The sequence below is a fragment of the Drosophila tropicalis genome, unplaced genomic scaffold (assembly GCF_018151085.1).
Source record: "Drosophila tropicalis isolate 14030-0801.00 unplaced genomic scaffold, ASM1815108v1 contig_859, whole genome shotgun sequence".
Classification (NCBI taxonomy): Eukaryota; Metazoa; Arthropoda; class Insecta; order Diptera; family Drosophilidae; genus Drosophila; species Drosophila tropicalis.
The window spans coordinates 8640682-8655511 of NW_027173353.1; the positions used below are offsets into that span (position 1 = coordinate 8640682).

The window sequence follows — 14830 nt, forward strand, 5'->3', positions numbered from 1 at the left end:
TTTGACTGATTCTTTATCTCATAAAGTCGTTTACATTTTGTAATCGATCAAGAATTATATTTGAGTTATATTTTTAATGTCAGTATCCAAGGCTTTGTTAGCCACATAATTAATGCGAAATTGTATGCAGATTACAATGTAACTAACCACTCCAAAGAGAAACTGAGAAAGAACAATGAAAATAGTTAGTAAAGTGAACTGTTCCGATATACTTGTCCCCTGTCTTACCTTGCCCAGCATTTCATTGTTAATAATTAGGAAACCACCTGCACTGAATTGACATCTCTCTTGTCCCAATAGCATATTGGTTCTAAGGAGTCCGGATTTCAATTCTTCATTTTGACGTTCCAACGAGATGTGTTGATGGAAAAGTGATCTTACTTTCCGTTGCACTAGATCACATCGTGTGCAAATCAGGCAAGGAACCACAATTTCCATTAACTTACAAAACTCTTCTGTTACACAGTCTTTAAGAAAAACAAATTTAAAATATAGATCTATGTGTATTGGAATTATATCCTTACACCGTTGAGTGGCCAAGTATCGGGGCTCCAGTATATTCAAATATACCCAATAAGGCAAAACAGTAATGTCCACAGAGAACTTCAAGAGGATGGTAGTCAAGCTGAGTTGAAAATTTCGTTCAATATTACGCACATTTCGCCATGTCTGATGAAGAAGTTCCTGTAGAACTCCCAATTTATCGGCAATCGATAAGCTCTCTAAGGATTCTTGAAAGCCTGGTCGACGTAACTCACTTATAAGACTTGAGCTGACATCATAGAGTTCTTGATAGATGGCCAAAATCATGACAGTATAAAAAGTGAATTGACTAAATCGCACCATTAGCACGATTTCCGAATATAAAGCATAGACTAATAACTCCGAGGTTGTTGTCACCAGAAAGCAATATATTGTTATAGCCGTGAGGAGAAGGATTCTTAATACTAAAGAGACATGGACAGCAATGGAATAACGACGAATCCTTTTGTAGTTCACCTGCCATCCCAGTTTAGACTTTAGATCCCGGCATATATCTACCAGTCTCTGGTCAATCTCCGTACTAAGATTACACCAAAACAACTCCATTCCCACAATAAAATGTGTGCAATCAAGAGCCACAAAATTGATCAGATCAATGAAGCGAGAAAAATGATCATGTTGAAAATCATATACCAAATTGTAATTGAAACTAAAGCGCCATTTGAACAGAACACTTAAATACACTATATTTAATAGACTGTAGAGCACTTTAAAATGGAAATGGGGCTTAGGTGGTTCCAAGCCAATCCACAGTGCGATGAGGTGCATGCCCCTCGGCGAAAAGAAACCTCGTTCACATGAAATGTAGCACATGACTGGCCATGAAGCCTTTGCATTTCCTTAGAGTTTACCCAGGATGAAGCTAATTTAATTAGCTAATTAGTTTTTCAATAATATCATGGAACATCAAGATCAAATTAGATAGGAGAATTTTAAATAATGGAGGACCCATCTAGATGTGGATTGAATTTCTATTTCGTTTGGCTATAGCTTCCAATACTTCCAAGTACATACCTAGACCTTGCTCAGGATTCATCCTTTCATCAACAGAAAGTTAGTTGGAATCCCATACAAAATAAATTTAGTTTGCATTATTTCCAAACCTTTCGTTCAATCCATGGAATATAATGTGCAATTCGAGTGTAAACACCAGGAGTTCCGCTGGCACATATTCCACCCAACGAGGTAATACCAATTACATAGGGCAAACGATGTTGTCCATCCTGTTGATACATCACCAAAGGGCCACCCGAGTCGCCCTGTCAAAAAGAAGTTTCTATAAAACCACTGAAACCATTTTAAAGTCAAATCAACACACTTGACATGTATCCATGCGCCCAGAGTAGTCACCAGCGCATAGTTGTCCTGGTCCTAGGCCATTTTTCACTTTGTCAGAATCACGTAGAAAGCCTGCACATTGTTGATTATTGAGTGGATACAGTTGGACTTGGAGTAACCTATGTGATGATGGTCCAGCTAAAATAATTAAATCATAAATTACTTTTCGCAAATGCTCTACAAGTGTTGACTTACCAAAACGAGTCTGGCCATAACCCATGGCTGTCAATGGAACCTCTGGCACAGCATCATTTGCCCACAGGCAAGCTATTGGTTGATGGGATTTCTTATCCAACTTGATTATGGCCAAGTCATTGTAGTTACTCTCTTCGTCATAATTCGGATGAATTTTTATCTCTTTGATACGAATGATTTGACTCGTTTCAGTACTGTTCAAATCAACACCGCCAATTAGCACAATCTCCGGGGACTCCCTGAAACGAAAAGCTCATTAATATGCGCACGTTTTGAAATTGAATATATATGTAGATTGCCTCCCCCTGCTTACCCCCCTAAACTGGCACAGTGGGCGGCCGTTAGAGCAAATTTACGTTCTATTAACACACAGCCACAATTGAATATATACCGATCAATCTTCTTGCCGTCGCCTTTGCCTTTGCTTTTGCTTTTGTTATGGGAGCGCCAGCCAAGTGCACACTATAAAATATAAACATAATCATTAAGTGCCCCTGGGGGCGGCACATTTAACTTACCATATAGGGATGCTCATCGGGCTGAGTAAGTCGACCGCCGACCACTTCAGTGCCACTGAAATTGACTCTTCTTATAGGTGCTTCAATTGCCTCTAATTGATTGTCTGACTGACGTCTACGTCGCCTATGTGATTCCCTTGCATAAGCTTTCCTGCAGGCTGTACACAGAAACCATTTGGACTTACATTATTTATGGCCTAAACCCTCGAAAATAACTCTTAGACTAAAACTGGTAGAACATGAAGCGCAGGAAAGGAATACTAGAATCCAGGGATACAAATTGTTTCTATAAAAAGTAGTCCGTTCTTCACAAATTAAATATCTGTTAAATCCAAGGATTTCATTATTCTTTGACTAACAATTCCTAAGTGCGATATAGTACTTTAATCCAACAGATTCTTGATCTTGATCGGATTTCAAAATTGAAGTTCTGTAGGTTTTGTAAGTCTAAGAAAAAAAGAAGACTATAAGAAGTTTGGACAGCTATATGAACTCATTGTTGTCTCTTGATCAAGAATATATGTATATATATATTTTGTATTAACGCTGTACATCAAGACAAACACCTAATAATAAACATACCTCTTTCACTTTTGGACTGCTTTGCCTCGGGCACTATATATCCTCCATGAGGACAGCAAACATAACGATCGTTCTTTTTGGACTCATGGTCAGATGGACACTCTAGAACCGTTACGTCATCTCTTGCCTGGACAGCACTAATGCAATCTCTATACGGCACACAATGTCCAATCAAAGGACGATCGTGGGCATAACAATTTCCAAATGCATCAATCGAAAGTGGAGAGGATTGCTGGACTGGAGGCACATGCTTATGTTTCTTACAGGACCCACAGGCAGCTAATAAAAGGACAATTAAAAAGTTACTCAGCATTTTTGCCGATTTCACATGCTTGTGCTTTCAATTCTGATAACCAACTAAAAGTTTTTGAGCAATTCGTGCCTTATATATAGAGACTGGTTTCTTGTCTCGTCATTTGTTGGCGTTTATCAAATTGAGTTACCATTCAACTTAAAAGTTAATAGAATATTGGAAAAATTCTTTTAAATTGATATTCAATAAAATATTTATTAATATTCGTTACGAAAAAAAATAACTCTTATGCAAAAAGGAAATATGTAAACTAAAGTTAAGGCAAATTGGCTTTAAGCATTTTCAAGGCACAATATTCCATGGAGTAAATGAACCTTTCGCTGGCATTTTGATCTGAAAGAAACACAAAGACATTGGTTAATCGGTTTTTAATCTTCATAATGGTTTAACTGTTACCAAATTGGTTAGATTGTCTTCGCAGGCCATGCGGATTCGGGCCGAGGTTAAAGGAGCCTCAACTGAGAATTCCTCAGTCAAGCCGTGCTCCTTGCGGGCAGCTGATATGGCATCCTTGATGGCAAAAAAGACAGCCGATCCAATGAAAAGTGGAGGTTCGCCCACAGCCTAAAAGAAGAAGATTCTATTAGAAAAATCCCATTTAAAATCCACGGGAATTGTTATTTAGACCTTTGATGAGTAGACAGCACGTGGATTGGGGGCACCAGTCAGAAGGCTGACATTGAATTCCCCAGGAATGTCGGCAAAGCCAGGCAGCTTATACATGCCCGGTCCACGGGAATAGAGCACTCCCTTTGGCGAGTACATCAGCTCTTCGAGGGTGAAGAGTCCGTAACCCTGCATAAAGGCTCCCTCAATTTGGCCAATGTCAATGGCCGGATTAATGCTAGAACCTATGTCCATGACAATGTCAGTGCTAAGGACCTGATGATCTCCTGTGAGACAGTCGATTTCTACCGCACTAATACCCACTCCATTCGTGTAGTAACTGTAGGTGCGAGCATTGGGATTCGTCTCCGGATGATAGCCTATATCGGGAATCGCATAGAAACCCGTGGCAGACAAACTAATCCGATCGAAATAGGCTTTGTTAATCCACTCTTGCCAGGTGCCTTCGGGAAGGAGTTCCTTAATCGGAGCCAAGCGTTTATTAAGCTTCTGGCAGGCATCGAGCACGGCCATTCCATTCAAATCTGAGCCCACGCTGGCCGCTGTGGGCGATGTATTTGGCACCTTGTCGGTGGATGTCTCCGATATGTGAATCAACTCTATTGGTATGCCCAATGCACGGGCAGCACACTGTATCATCTTGATGTTAAGGCCCTGTCCGATTTCCACGCCGCCATGGGAAAGTAATACCGATCCATCGCCATAGATATTAATCAGAGCACCGCCCTGATTGAGATGCATTACACCAAAGGCTATTCCATATTTGGTGGGCACCACGGCTATGCCGCGCTTACGCCAACGATTCTCCGAGTTAAATTTCGCAATCTCTGCACATTTCTCGTTGTAACGCGACTGCTCAAGACAATCCTGAAGACAACGCTCAATGGGAAATCGGTCCAACTGCTGATTATAGTGTGTCAAGTCGCCGGTTTTATAGAAATTCAATCGCATCACATCCACCACATTACGGCCCACAATGCGGGCAACATCCCTGATGATGTGCTCTCCGGCAAACATTCCCTGCGGACCGCCAAAACCACGAAAAGCAGTATTAGAGGCCAGATTCGTTTTGCAAATCCAACCACCCACCCGAACATTGGGTATTCTGTAACAATTCTCAAAGTGGTGCATGGCTCGATCCAAGACCTATAAATAAATCGGAGAGTCAGGACCTTCCATTCAATATCAAGGAGTGATTAACTTACAGAAAAGGACAAATCCATTGACCAGCCAGCATTTGTATAGCACTCAATATCGCAGGCTGTAATCAAGCCCTCTTTGGTGAATCCCACCTTATACTTATAGAGGAATGGATGGCGTGTTCCTGTGATAAGCATATCCTCATCTCGATCCAACATGCAACGAACAGGACGACGAAGTCGATAGGCAGCGAGTGCGACAGGCAGAGCCACCATTATACCCCGAGACTCTTTGCCACCAAAACCACCTCCCAGTCGCTTGGCTCGGCAAACAATGCGATGGGAAGGCAATCCAGTGACATGAGAAACCAACTTCTGCACCTCCGACGGATGCTGAGTGGAGCAGAACAGCTCCAACTCATCACTATCACGAGGCATGGCCACTGCTGCGTGCGTCTCCAGATAGAAATGCTCCTGCCCGCCCATGCGGCAGCCGCCCTCAAAGACGTGATCGGCCGCAGCAAAGGCCTCCTCCACATTGCCCTTGGTCATATAACGTGGGCTGCCGGGAAAATAGGTTTGATGCTCTATGGCCTGCTCAATGGTAACTATTACCGGAGACAACTCTTCGTACTCCACTTGCACTAGACGGGATGCCCGCTGGGCTAGAGCCTATAAAGAATTGATTAAGTTTTGAAGTGTTTGGAGTGAGCGAAGTAATTACCTTGCTCTCGGCCACTATGGCTCCAACAATCTGTCCCACACAGTGAACCTCTTCGTCTGCAAACACTTGCTCGTCATGGAAAACTGGACCCACTTCGTTCTCGTGCTTGGTCAAATCAGCATGGCTAAAGAAGGCATGAACACCTGTTAATTCAAGGGCTTTGCTAGCATCCAGTTTGGTAATCTTGGCACGTGCTTTTGTGCTAAGGACTAAGGCCAGATAGGCCTCACCATCCATTCGTGGAATATCGTCCGTGTAAATGGCCTCCCCCGTAGCCTGTTTTAAAGCCGAGGAATGAATTTTCGGCCTACCAATGGGATCGCAGCTGGTTTGTTCACTAGAAACGCGTTCAAAGAGTTGGGCACTCCGCAGAACCGGAGTGTGAAACGTGTCAGCCCCACTAAGCTCTTTCGGGGATAATGAATCCGTTGCTATAATGCCAGCATCACAAAGTTTTCGACTAATGGCCAGATAGGCCTTAAAGAACAGGCTAACAACCAAGGAACGACGATAGGCGATCATTCCACCTGGTGCAGTGGCATCTAGTGGCAGCTCACCGCAGAGGCTCTCTGTGACTCGTTCCACCAACTTGTGGTTCCATTCCTGCTGAACCATTATCTCAGAGGTACGCGGAGCCAAAACAGTGGTGGGCGCCATTCCACCGAAAGCCATGCTAATCTCCTTCACCACATTCGAATTGGCCGCGAAGCGAACATTAAAGGCGGCATTAACAATGGCAATGTCATCGTCGCGTCTTCTAGCCTGCTTAAAGGCCACCACATACTGATCCTTCGTTGTCTTCTGGAAATATATTCCCAGGAGTACCTCGTGAGGTTCAATGACATTGCGACGATAGCCGGTAAAAAAGCCATTACCCATGTTAACAAAACGTTCCTTAAGTTTACCATCTACCAGAGCGGCAACCTTTAGCCGAACTCCTGCTGCCGTTAGAACAGGATTCATATCGGATATGGGACTTCCAGTCATAATGTTACCACCCAAACAGGCAACATTCCGAATTTGTTTACCCGCAAAGTAATGGAGCATGTCCACAGAGCACTGGAATAATCGTGTCTGCCACTCTGGTAGTCCCTCAATGCGCTGGCGAAGATGATGATCAATTTCCATCAGGCTAACGGCAGCCCCAAAATAAATGCTTTCCTCCGATTCATGAATCTCCAAGAGTTCTGGAACTTGAATGGGATTTATGAGAACAGGATATAAAAAGTGCTTGAACTTGACTTCTACTCCCACTTCCGTGTTGCCCACAATTAACTTGGCAGCTGGATATTCAGACTTAAGGTTTAGCAGTTCCTGCAATGTGGTCGGACGATGCCAGCTAACCCTGTCCGAACGGAATATCAAACTCTCGCTGTCATATAACGAAGTTAGCTGCAATTCCGGTGGAAATATTGGTTCCTGACTCGCATCGAATGGCTGAAATTCACTTTGCTCAAATAGTTTATCATCAACTTGATCCTCAGTCTTGTCACTTTGATCCTGACCACGCAAGCGACAACATTTCTCACCCATGCCACAGGCAAACTCCTTGGTGAAAGTCTTGTATCCCTCAAGAATTGGTCGATATCCGGTGCAGCGACAGAGATTTCCCTGAAATGCCACCTCCAGATCCCGCATAGAGGGTTGCGTGGCATTTCTTAACAAGGCGTACATGGACATCACAATTCCCGGTGTACAGAAGCCACACTGTGATCCATGAGCTTTGGCCAAACGTTCTTGCACCGGATGCAGACGTGTCCTGGTATTGCCAATACCTTCTACGGTCGTCACAGCACAGCCATGCATGGAACAGACGGGAGTTAAACAAGCATTAACCGCCAGATGATGAATCTTATTACTGGAACGATCCAATCTCGATATCATTACTGTACACGCTCCACATCCTCCCTCGGCGCATCCCAATTTGGTGCCACACAAACGGAGATTCTCTCGCAGATAGGTCAGGAGAGTGCATTCTGGATCGGGATTAGGATCTGTAACCTTGAAGCAATATTGATGGTATCTTAAATTAGATACTTTTACGGTAGCAGTTAGAGAATATCTATTATACGTAACGCATTCCATGCATGGCTCAATAAAATCTACTATCTATTATTATCATCATCATAAACAAACAAAGCAAACACTTCATTAAAATTCCTCTCGTCACTCTCTGGCCGGGGGCACTATAACTAAGCCTTATTTATTATTTCTAACACGAGATGCGAAACGCTAGATAAGTTTTAGTTTTTACGGGTAAACCATTAATGCCATAATTGTTTTTTTTTTTATCGTTTATACAATACTATAAATAAAAATAAATGAAACATGGCCAAATCGTATCAGACTAAGCTAGAACCCTATACGAACTGATTATGTTTAGAACCCACACAAATATTAGCAAAATTGATCAATTTTTAAAAAGAATTCGTTGTCTTTCATAAAGTTTTCGCATTTCTTGTGTATGAGAACCTAAACCACTATCAACAACCCCTATCAACCCTTATCATTAACTAACAGCACGTCATGGCGGGTAGGTATACAATAAAAAAAAAAAAAACTATTTGAATTGGTTCAATAAAAAAACTTTGTTTTAAGAAGGCGTGTGTTATTTTTTGCAGCTGATAAGCTGCAACAAATGAACCCCTGCATAGTAGGTCATCCATTATCAGACCACATATTTGAAATACATAAAAAAATATGCAATAACTTTATCAATCAAACACATATGTACATACTATTATTGTTTATTCAATTGATCAAATTGGAATAACAGCATTTAATTCAAAGCAAGTTTCAAAATCAATTGCCGGAGAGTGAACGAGAGTCTCCAGAGTATCCATAAGGTCGTTTACCTTGACTGATGAAGTGTTAGTACATTTTATATTTAATCTAAATGTTTTTCAAAACACGCAAAGGTCGAATACCCCAATTACCAACGCGTTTGGCTCTATTTACCTTCTTTCCATTCACAAAAAATACAAGTGCTGAATTTATGGCCTTGTCCGACATCTTTCCACAATATCTTTGAGTACACCGTAATTAGTTGTACGTTCAAATTTCGTATATATGTATACAATTTTTACATGGAATAAGAAACAAGTTTGTAAGTAACGAACCCGCGTTAACACAACCGTCTCGCCTTGCTAACGAATACGTTCTGAATATGATTGAAAACGAACATTGTCGGCGATACCCGGCGATGGGAGATAAGAACATCACCAGCAATTGCAGGCCATCAGGATAGAAGACGAGCGAAGTGACAATGAATTCTATTAAAACTAGCTACACACATATATTTCTCAATTTGTTTTTGGTTTTTGCTCAAAATGTAAAGAGACAATTATTCAAAAATGAGTTCTCAAAGCTTTGGAACAACTTAAAATTCAGTTAACTTTCAAAAATTTTTGTTTAGTTAAAAGCAGAAGCTTATTTCTCAGCCTGCTCTGTGCTAAAAGAGAAAGTGTGCATATCAAAAGTAATGACAAATTGAAAAAAGGTTCTCTTTATCGGCTTGGCAATAATGATAACCCATATTCAATTTTTTTTTCTGCAGTGGACAAGAGCCTATATAATAATTTACGAATGTTTGACGTATATACTCAATAGCAATAGGCCATATTACTTAAATATAGTTTAATAGTTTACACAATCATCAGCAAAGATAACAATTAAAATGATAAAACATACTTATTGTATACACAAAGAAACTGCTGTTCACTAAAAAAAAACTCTTTGTACCTGGGTAGGTAATATACATATATGTATCTACCACATCTGTTCATAATATGTTCACATGTTTAAACACATGTGTGCTACGCAGACTTAAGATCTAATTCACGCTCCTTTTCCGTTCCTTCGTACATTGCCTGCCGGCGCATAGCCTCCCGTAATTGTTGTTGCTCGAACCGGCGTGCGGACCACTGATACCTAGACATGCGAGACAATTAATCATTTACATTTCAGTGCAACTTTAAATCTGATTTTACCTGCATGTCATCCAATAAGCAATTGTGCCACAGAAAAAGGATCCAAAGCCTACATGAGTGGAGAGATGTGTGCGAGAGGTACCCAAAAAAGTCAGCAGTCCTATGCCTATACCACCGCTGATACCATAAAGAAAACTGTTACGAAAGCATGGTATCTTGGCCACATCGCGGCCAAAAATAATGAAGCTCTGTGGGATAGGATTTTCGACAACTAAATCATTTATCAATGAATGTTTATTAATTACATACCTTGCTTTGGTCCTCTAGATCGTCATCCATTTTTTGAAGCTGTTTTAGTCTATGTTTTTATTGAATTCAGTTGAATTTTTCACATACACAAAACCAAAACAACTATTAAGCGCCCTAAACAGCTGTTCACCATCAGTGTTGAAAAGCAGTTAAGCAATTATTTTTGCAATTACCCTCACTGTAGCTAGACAACACTGGTCAGGCGTCGCGAAGAAGAAGAATGTTCGACAACTTTGCTCGATTTTGGTACTATTCCATGTTGCGACAGACCCCCACCCCCTGTATCATACTGGGTGTTTTTCTTTTGCCCCCTATTTAATTTCGTTTTTGTTTTTTGGGTTTTTATTACAAATGTATATGCACTCAACGAATTTAAACAAAATCGAAACGAATCCAAACAATTAAAACTAAACCACAATTCGTGTCAATTATTTTGCATCTCGAATAGAAGGTAATTACAACAGCAACGGCAGCAGCAAGAGCAGAACAAAAAACTCCCACGCCTAAGACAAATTTTCAGGTAAGCTACATGTAAGACGTCTTTGGCTTATCTTCAACAGAAAGTAAAATTGTTTTAGCTTTGATTTTTCCATCAAATCTAAAAGTTAAAAAGTCACCCAACCGACAATAAAGATCTAGCACTTGGACAACAATGTACACGTAGACAAAATAGAGCCCCAAAATAGTATTTAAATTTGCAGTTAAAGAGAGAGTGTTACAGCCATAGTCATTGAATACACATATTATCTATGTATATATTTCTCATCTAATCGCTCTTTAACTTTTGCACCTCACCGTTCAGTTATTTAGCCGAAGACGAGACACACATTTACACAAAAACACCGAGCATAGCGGAGCACAGATGAGATGCCAATATCTAGCATATACGTGGACGAAGTCTGAAAATAATTTGAAACCGAATTTCAACAACAAGTAACCAATTCTTCCAAGCCAACTGTACACACAAAGCTGCTGCTGCACCATGGATCCAACAGCCTCAGCCTCTAGTTCGTTTGAGTCGGCATGTGATACCGAGTCGAAGCAGAGCAGCTCGTTAATAGGAGATGGAGATGGCGCCAATGGCACTCTATATGACAGCGCCTTGGATCAGTTGTCAACGACGACCTACAAATCGTGTGACGGTGAGTTGGCCATGAGCAACTATTCTTTACCGATTCTAGGAAACGGAGCACATTTCAAAATGAGCAAGTGTCAGTGCTTAGAACGAAAATTACAATTAGATCGCATCTACCATGAGCCAGAGCAAGTGCGACGCAGTCATGGTTGCGCTCCCAACTATTGCAGCAAGCTGGCACCATGTCAGATGATGCAGCATCAGTTAAAAGAAACTTCAGGTCAACTTGCTCCAAAATGTATGATGCATCATAACCAATCTATGTTACAAGATGAAAATAATGAGCTAGAACGTAAGCAAGCGAACCTTAAGCACCAGTTAAATGTCTATCAGCAGCGCACGTCTGCACTTCAAATAGAAATCCATCATATGGATCAGCACATCAACAATTTGACAGTCCAATGCACGGAGAAGGATCAAATCAATAAAAACGTTAAAGCCACACTCTTATCGGCTGCAGACGAAGTAATGAAAGCCCAAACTGACGGATCTCCCCCCTTTGAATTTCTATCCAAGATCTTCACTATATTCGATAATGATACAAAATTAAAAGAACTTTTCAAGCATTTGGACAACGAATTGAGCGAAATTATAAAGAACTTTTGCACTGAGGCATATGAAAAGCGAAAGAAATCCTTGTCCGAAGTTATTGACCGTAAAATAGCAAATCTCAGGAAAGCCCTAATCGAGAAATATGAAAAGCAATTGAAAGAATGTGAGCAAAGCCAGGAATCGAATAGGATCGCATTGAAATGGAAATGTTTTGAAATACTAAGTGATTTTCTAAAGAGCATGGATAGTAATAGCGAAGATTATTTAAAGGAACTGAAGTCCATCTACGAGGAGGAGTCTAAAAAACTTTAAATGTTTATTTTCTATATATTTAATACTGAATATATTGAGCATTGTGTTCAGTTTTTCTCTGTTTGACTTGCCGTGTAATTTCTATATTTATAATCGTTTCATTTCCCTTTTGCCATTCCTTGTTCTACAGATATTACCCTCAGTGACCTGAATCACAGTTCAATGAGCCCGAAAACAGCACACATAATATCCCCAACTGATTTAAATGCTGCTCCCAATGGCAATTTGTATACATCTCCCACGCCAGCTATTAATGCAAGCATGTTATTGATACAATCCGAAAGTACCGATACGAATACCTCGCAAGAAGAAGTTGATCCCAAGTCCCAGTTGGCCAATAAGACAATATTCAAGTCGAAAAATCCCGAATTGTCAATTATAGAGATAAACGATAACTCAATAAAAGAGCAGGACCTCGAAAAGGAGGTGGTACTGATCGAGGGAGAGGAGGTGAAGAGTATTTTAAAAAAATCGCCAATAAAAGCACCAGCAACAACAGCAGCACCGGATACTGTGCAGGCAGACAAACGTCGTCGCAAGACAGAATCCCTATTGCAGTCGAGTAAACAAAAATTGGATATCTCCATAGCCGAGGCTTCTGCTGCTGCCGATGGTGGTGACGGAACTCTGGTCTCTGTCAATGATCAACCGCACACAAAGCGCGAGATAAAACTGTACAATACTTTGGAAGAATTCGAACAACACTTGCCGCCCACAGTGACGGTTCTGAATACTCCATTCGGCAGTAAAGTCTATCTTGTAGGCACGGCACACTTCAGCGAAGAGTCACAAGATGACGTTTCTTTTGTGAGTTCTAAAGTGAATTTCGAAATGATCTTTAATAGTGATCCAATAAAATTCCCTATCTTATTTGGTTCCAGGTCATACGTAATGTCCGTCCAGATGTGGTCATGGTTGAGCTATGCCCATCCCGCATACACATATTAAAGCTTGATGAGAAGACTTTGCTGGAAGAGGCCAAGAATATCAATATACCCAAGGTGAGACGAAATTTCAGAAAACCCTAACACGTCTAAAACATATTGTTATTAATATCGTCTTTACAGATACGAGGCATTCTGCAGACCCATGGCTACATCAATGGCATTTTCTTTATACTGCTGCTACAGATGAGCGCGCAAATCGCCAAGGACTTGGGCATGGCGCCGGGTGGTGAATTTCGACGAGCCTTCGAGGAGATACGCAAACTGCCGGGTTGCATTTTGCATTTGGGCGACCGACCAATACGCATTACTTTATACCGTGCTCTACGAGCATTGTCCTTGTGGCAAACCATGAAGTTGGTGTGGCGTTTAACCTTCACCGATAGCATCAGTATCGAAGAAGTCGAGGAATGCAAACAACGAGATTTGCTTGAAAAACTTATGCAAGAAATGGCCGGAGAGTTTCCAGCATTTTCCGATGTATTTGTACGTGAGCGAGATCTATTCCTGTGTCATTCCTTGCAATTGGCCGCCTTGCCTCAGGCCGCGCCTGGAGCAACACAAGTGCGTCCGGTGCGCGTTGTGGGTGTAGTGGGCATTGGTCATGCTAATGGCATTGCCAAAATGTGGGGGCATGTGGATCCAGAAAAGATACCCTCAATACTTGAAATACCTCCAGCCAGTCTCGGTCAGCGGGTCTGCAAGTACACCATAAAATACTCGCTGATCGGTCTGGGTTGCTATGCCGCTTTCCGATTTATGCGTCCTCGTTTAACACGCCTATTTTAAAATGGATTCTTGTGTGGACCAAGTGTATGACGATGTCCAATGTTTCCTAAGTTATTAAAAAAAAATTTGTTTTCTCGGGGGGCTTTGGCAGCTAATAAGAATTGTATTAACATACAATACATTGTTTTTTTTGATAGAATTCATTTATCCACAACATAAAGAGTATGTGTTGTAACTATTGATGTATATACAAGAGAATGAAAAAAGAAGTTTTCAAAATATTCCTGGTTTTGAAAACCCAAACGACGAGAGTGTAACCCTGCTGCTAATGAATAATACATACGTACAATTACATTTCATTCATTTTTCCCCAAGCAATCGAACCAATTAACTCTCAAAATATAAATGGGCTTTTGTTCACATTGCTCTAAACGCATAATTATTAAAGTAAACGAAAACCACTTATTAAAATCAGTCTTACAAGTAGAACAGTTTAGACAGCGCTTTGTTGTGTGTACATGTAAATAAGTGTGTATTCTAATGGTTTCCTAGGCAGGCTTGCTGGTGCTGATACCGTTTGTCCTTTTAGCTCAAGAATGCGTAATATAAACAGTTGTAATAATTATAAAATTAAAAGTTTATAAATGTAGCTCTAAATGTGCCCGCGCTCGAGCCCTCTTACAGTACACAGCAGTTACCAGACATTTTAATGTTCTAATGTAGTTGTTGTTCATTCCATATTAAAATCTCTGAATTTTTTAGATAGAATTTATTCATAATTGAGTGCAAAAGTGATGGACCTTCCAATAACCGTGTGTTACATTATACATATAAAAAAAAATTAAAACACAAATCTAAATTTTACAAAAAACCTAAACCGAAACAAAACATACCAACCTACACATACATTATGTATGTCTTTATTAACAATATCATCCGTA

The 14830-nt window shown here is 40.7% G+C and overlaps 6 protein-coding genes across 8 annotated transcripts; 2 read left to right on the plus strand and 4 right to left on the minus strand.

Moving 5' to 3' along the window:
* Positions 1 to 9: 9 nt before the first annotated feature.
* Positions 10 to 1356, minus strand: Gr98a (Gustatory receptor 98a). The gene is made up of 3 exons (XM_068296694.1): positions 525 to 1356; positions 229 to 467; positions 10 to 162 (listed from the first exon to the last, which is right to left on the minus strand). The coding sequence occupies exons 1-3, from the start codon at positions 1354 to 1356 to the stop codon at positions 55 to 57; spliced, it is 1179 nt and encodes a 392-aa protein (XP_068152795.1). The 3' UTR covers positions 10 to 54.
* Positions 1157 to 3520, minus strand: LOC137582231 (mast cell protease 3). Of its 2 annotated transcripts, XR_011033264.1 has the most exons (7): positions 3177 to 3520; positions 2595 to 2752; positions 2390 to 2538; positions 2077 to 2315; positions 1862 to 2019; positions 1558 to 1802; positions 1157 to 1495 (listed from the first exon to the last, which is right to left on the minus strand). XR_011033264.1 is itself a non-coding variant. In XM_068296693.1 (6 exons), exons 1-6 carry the CDS (start codon positions 3487 to 3489, stop codon positions 1635 to 1637), a joined length of 1185 nt encoding a protein of 394 aa, XP_068152794.1. In that variant the 5' UTR covers positions 3490 to 3520; the 3' UTR covers positions 1157 to 1634. The 2 variants fall into 2 exon arrangements, 1 of the variants encoding a protein (XP_068152794.1); XM_068296693.1 differs by having other exon boundaries at positions 1157 to 1802.
* Positions 3521 to 3664: 144 nt separating this feature from the next.
* ry (xanthine dehydrogenase rosy) lies at positions 3665 to 9339 on the minus strand. Its single transcript, XM_068296689.1, has 6 exons — positions 8938 to 9339; positions 5980 to 7980; positions 5322 to 5927; positions 4117 to 5262; positions 3886 to 4053; positions 3665 to 3822 (listed from the first exon to the last, which is right to left on the minus strand). The coding sequence occupies exons 1-6, from the start codon at positions 8989 to 8991 to the stop codon at positions 3772 to 3774; spliced, it is 4026 nt and encodes a 1341-aa protein (XP_068152790.1). The 5' UTR covers positions 8992 to 9339; the 3' UTR covers positions 3665 to 3771.
* Positions 9340 to 9600: 261 nt separating this feature from the next.
* Positions 9601 to 10373, minus strand: l(3)87Df (lethal (3) 87Df). The gene is made up of 3 exons (XM_068296962.1): positions 10218 to 10373; positions 9969 to 10156; positions 9601 to 9909 (listed from the first exon to the last, which is right to left on the minus strand). The coding sequence occupies exons 1-3, from the start codon at positions 10245 to 10247 to the stop codon at positions 9795 to 9797; spliced, it is 333 nt and encodes a 110-aa protein (XP_068153063.1). The 5' UTR covers positions 10248 to 10373; the 3' UTR covers positions 9601 to 9794.
* A 100-nt stretch (positions 10374 to 10473) lies between these two features.
* On the plus strand, positions 10474 to 14328 carry LOC137582426 (traB domain-containing protein). 2 transcript variants are annotated; one of them, XM_068296958.1, is made up of 5 exons: positions 10474 to 10737; positions 11020 to 11359; positions 12347 to 13023; positions 13098 to 13217; positions 13284 to 14328. In XM_068296958.1, the coding sequence occupies exons 2-5, from the start codon at positions 11200 to 11202 to the stop codon at positions 13947 to 13949; spliced, it is 1623 nt and encodes a 540-aa protein (XP_068153059.1). In that variant the 5' UTR covers positions 10474 to 10737; positions 11020 to 11199; the 3' UTR covers positions 13950 to 14328. The 2 variants fall into 2 exon arrangements, with proteins under 2 accessions (XP_068153059.1, XP_068153060.1); XM_068296959.1 differs by having other exon boundaries at positions 10474 to 10668.
* LOC137582427 (uncharacterized) lies at positions 11371 to 12282 on the plus strand. Its single transcript, XM_068296961.1, has one exon. The coding sequence runs from the start codon at positions 11371 to 11373 to the stop codon at positions 12214 to 12216; it is 846 nt and encodes a 281-aa protein (XP_068153062.1). The 3' UTR covers positions 12217 to 12282.
* Positions 14329 to 14830: the final 502 nt, after the last annotated feature.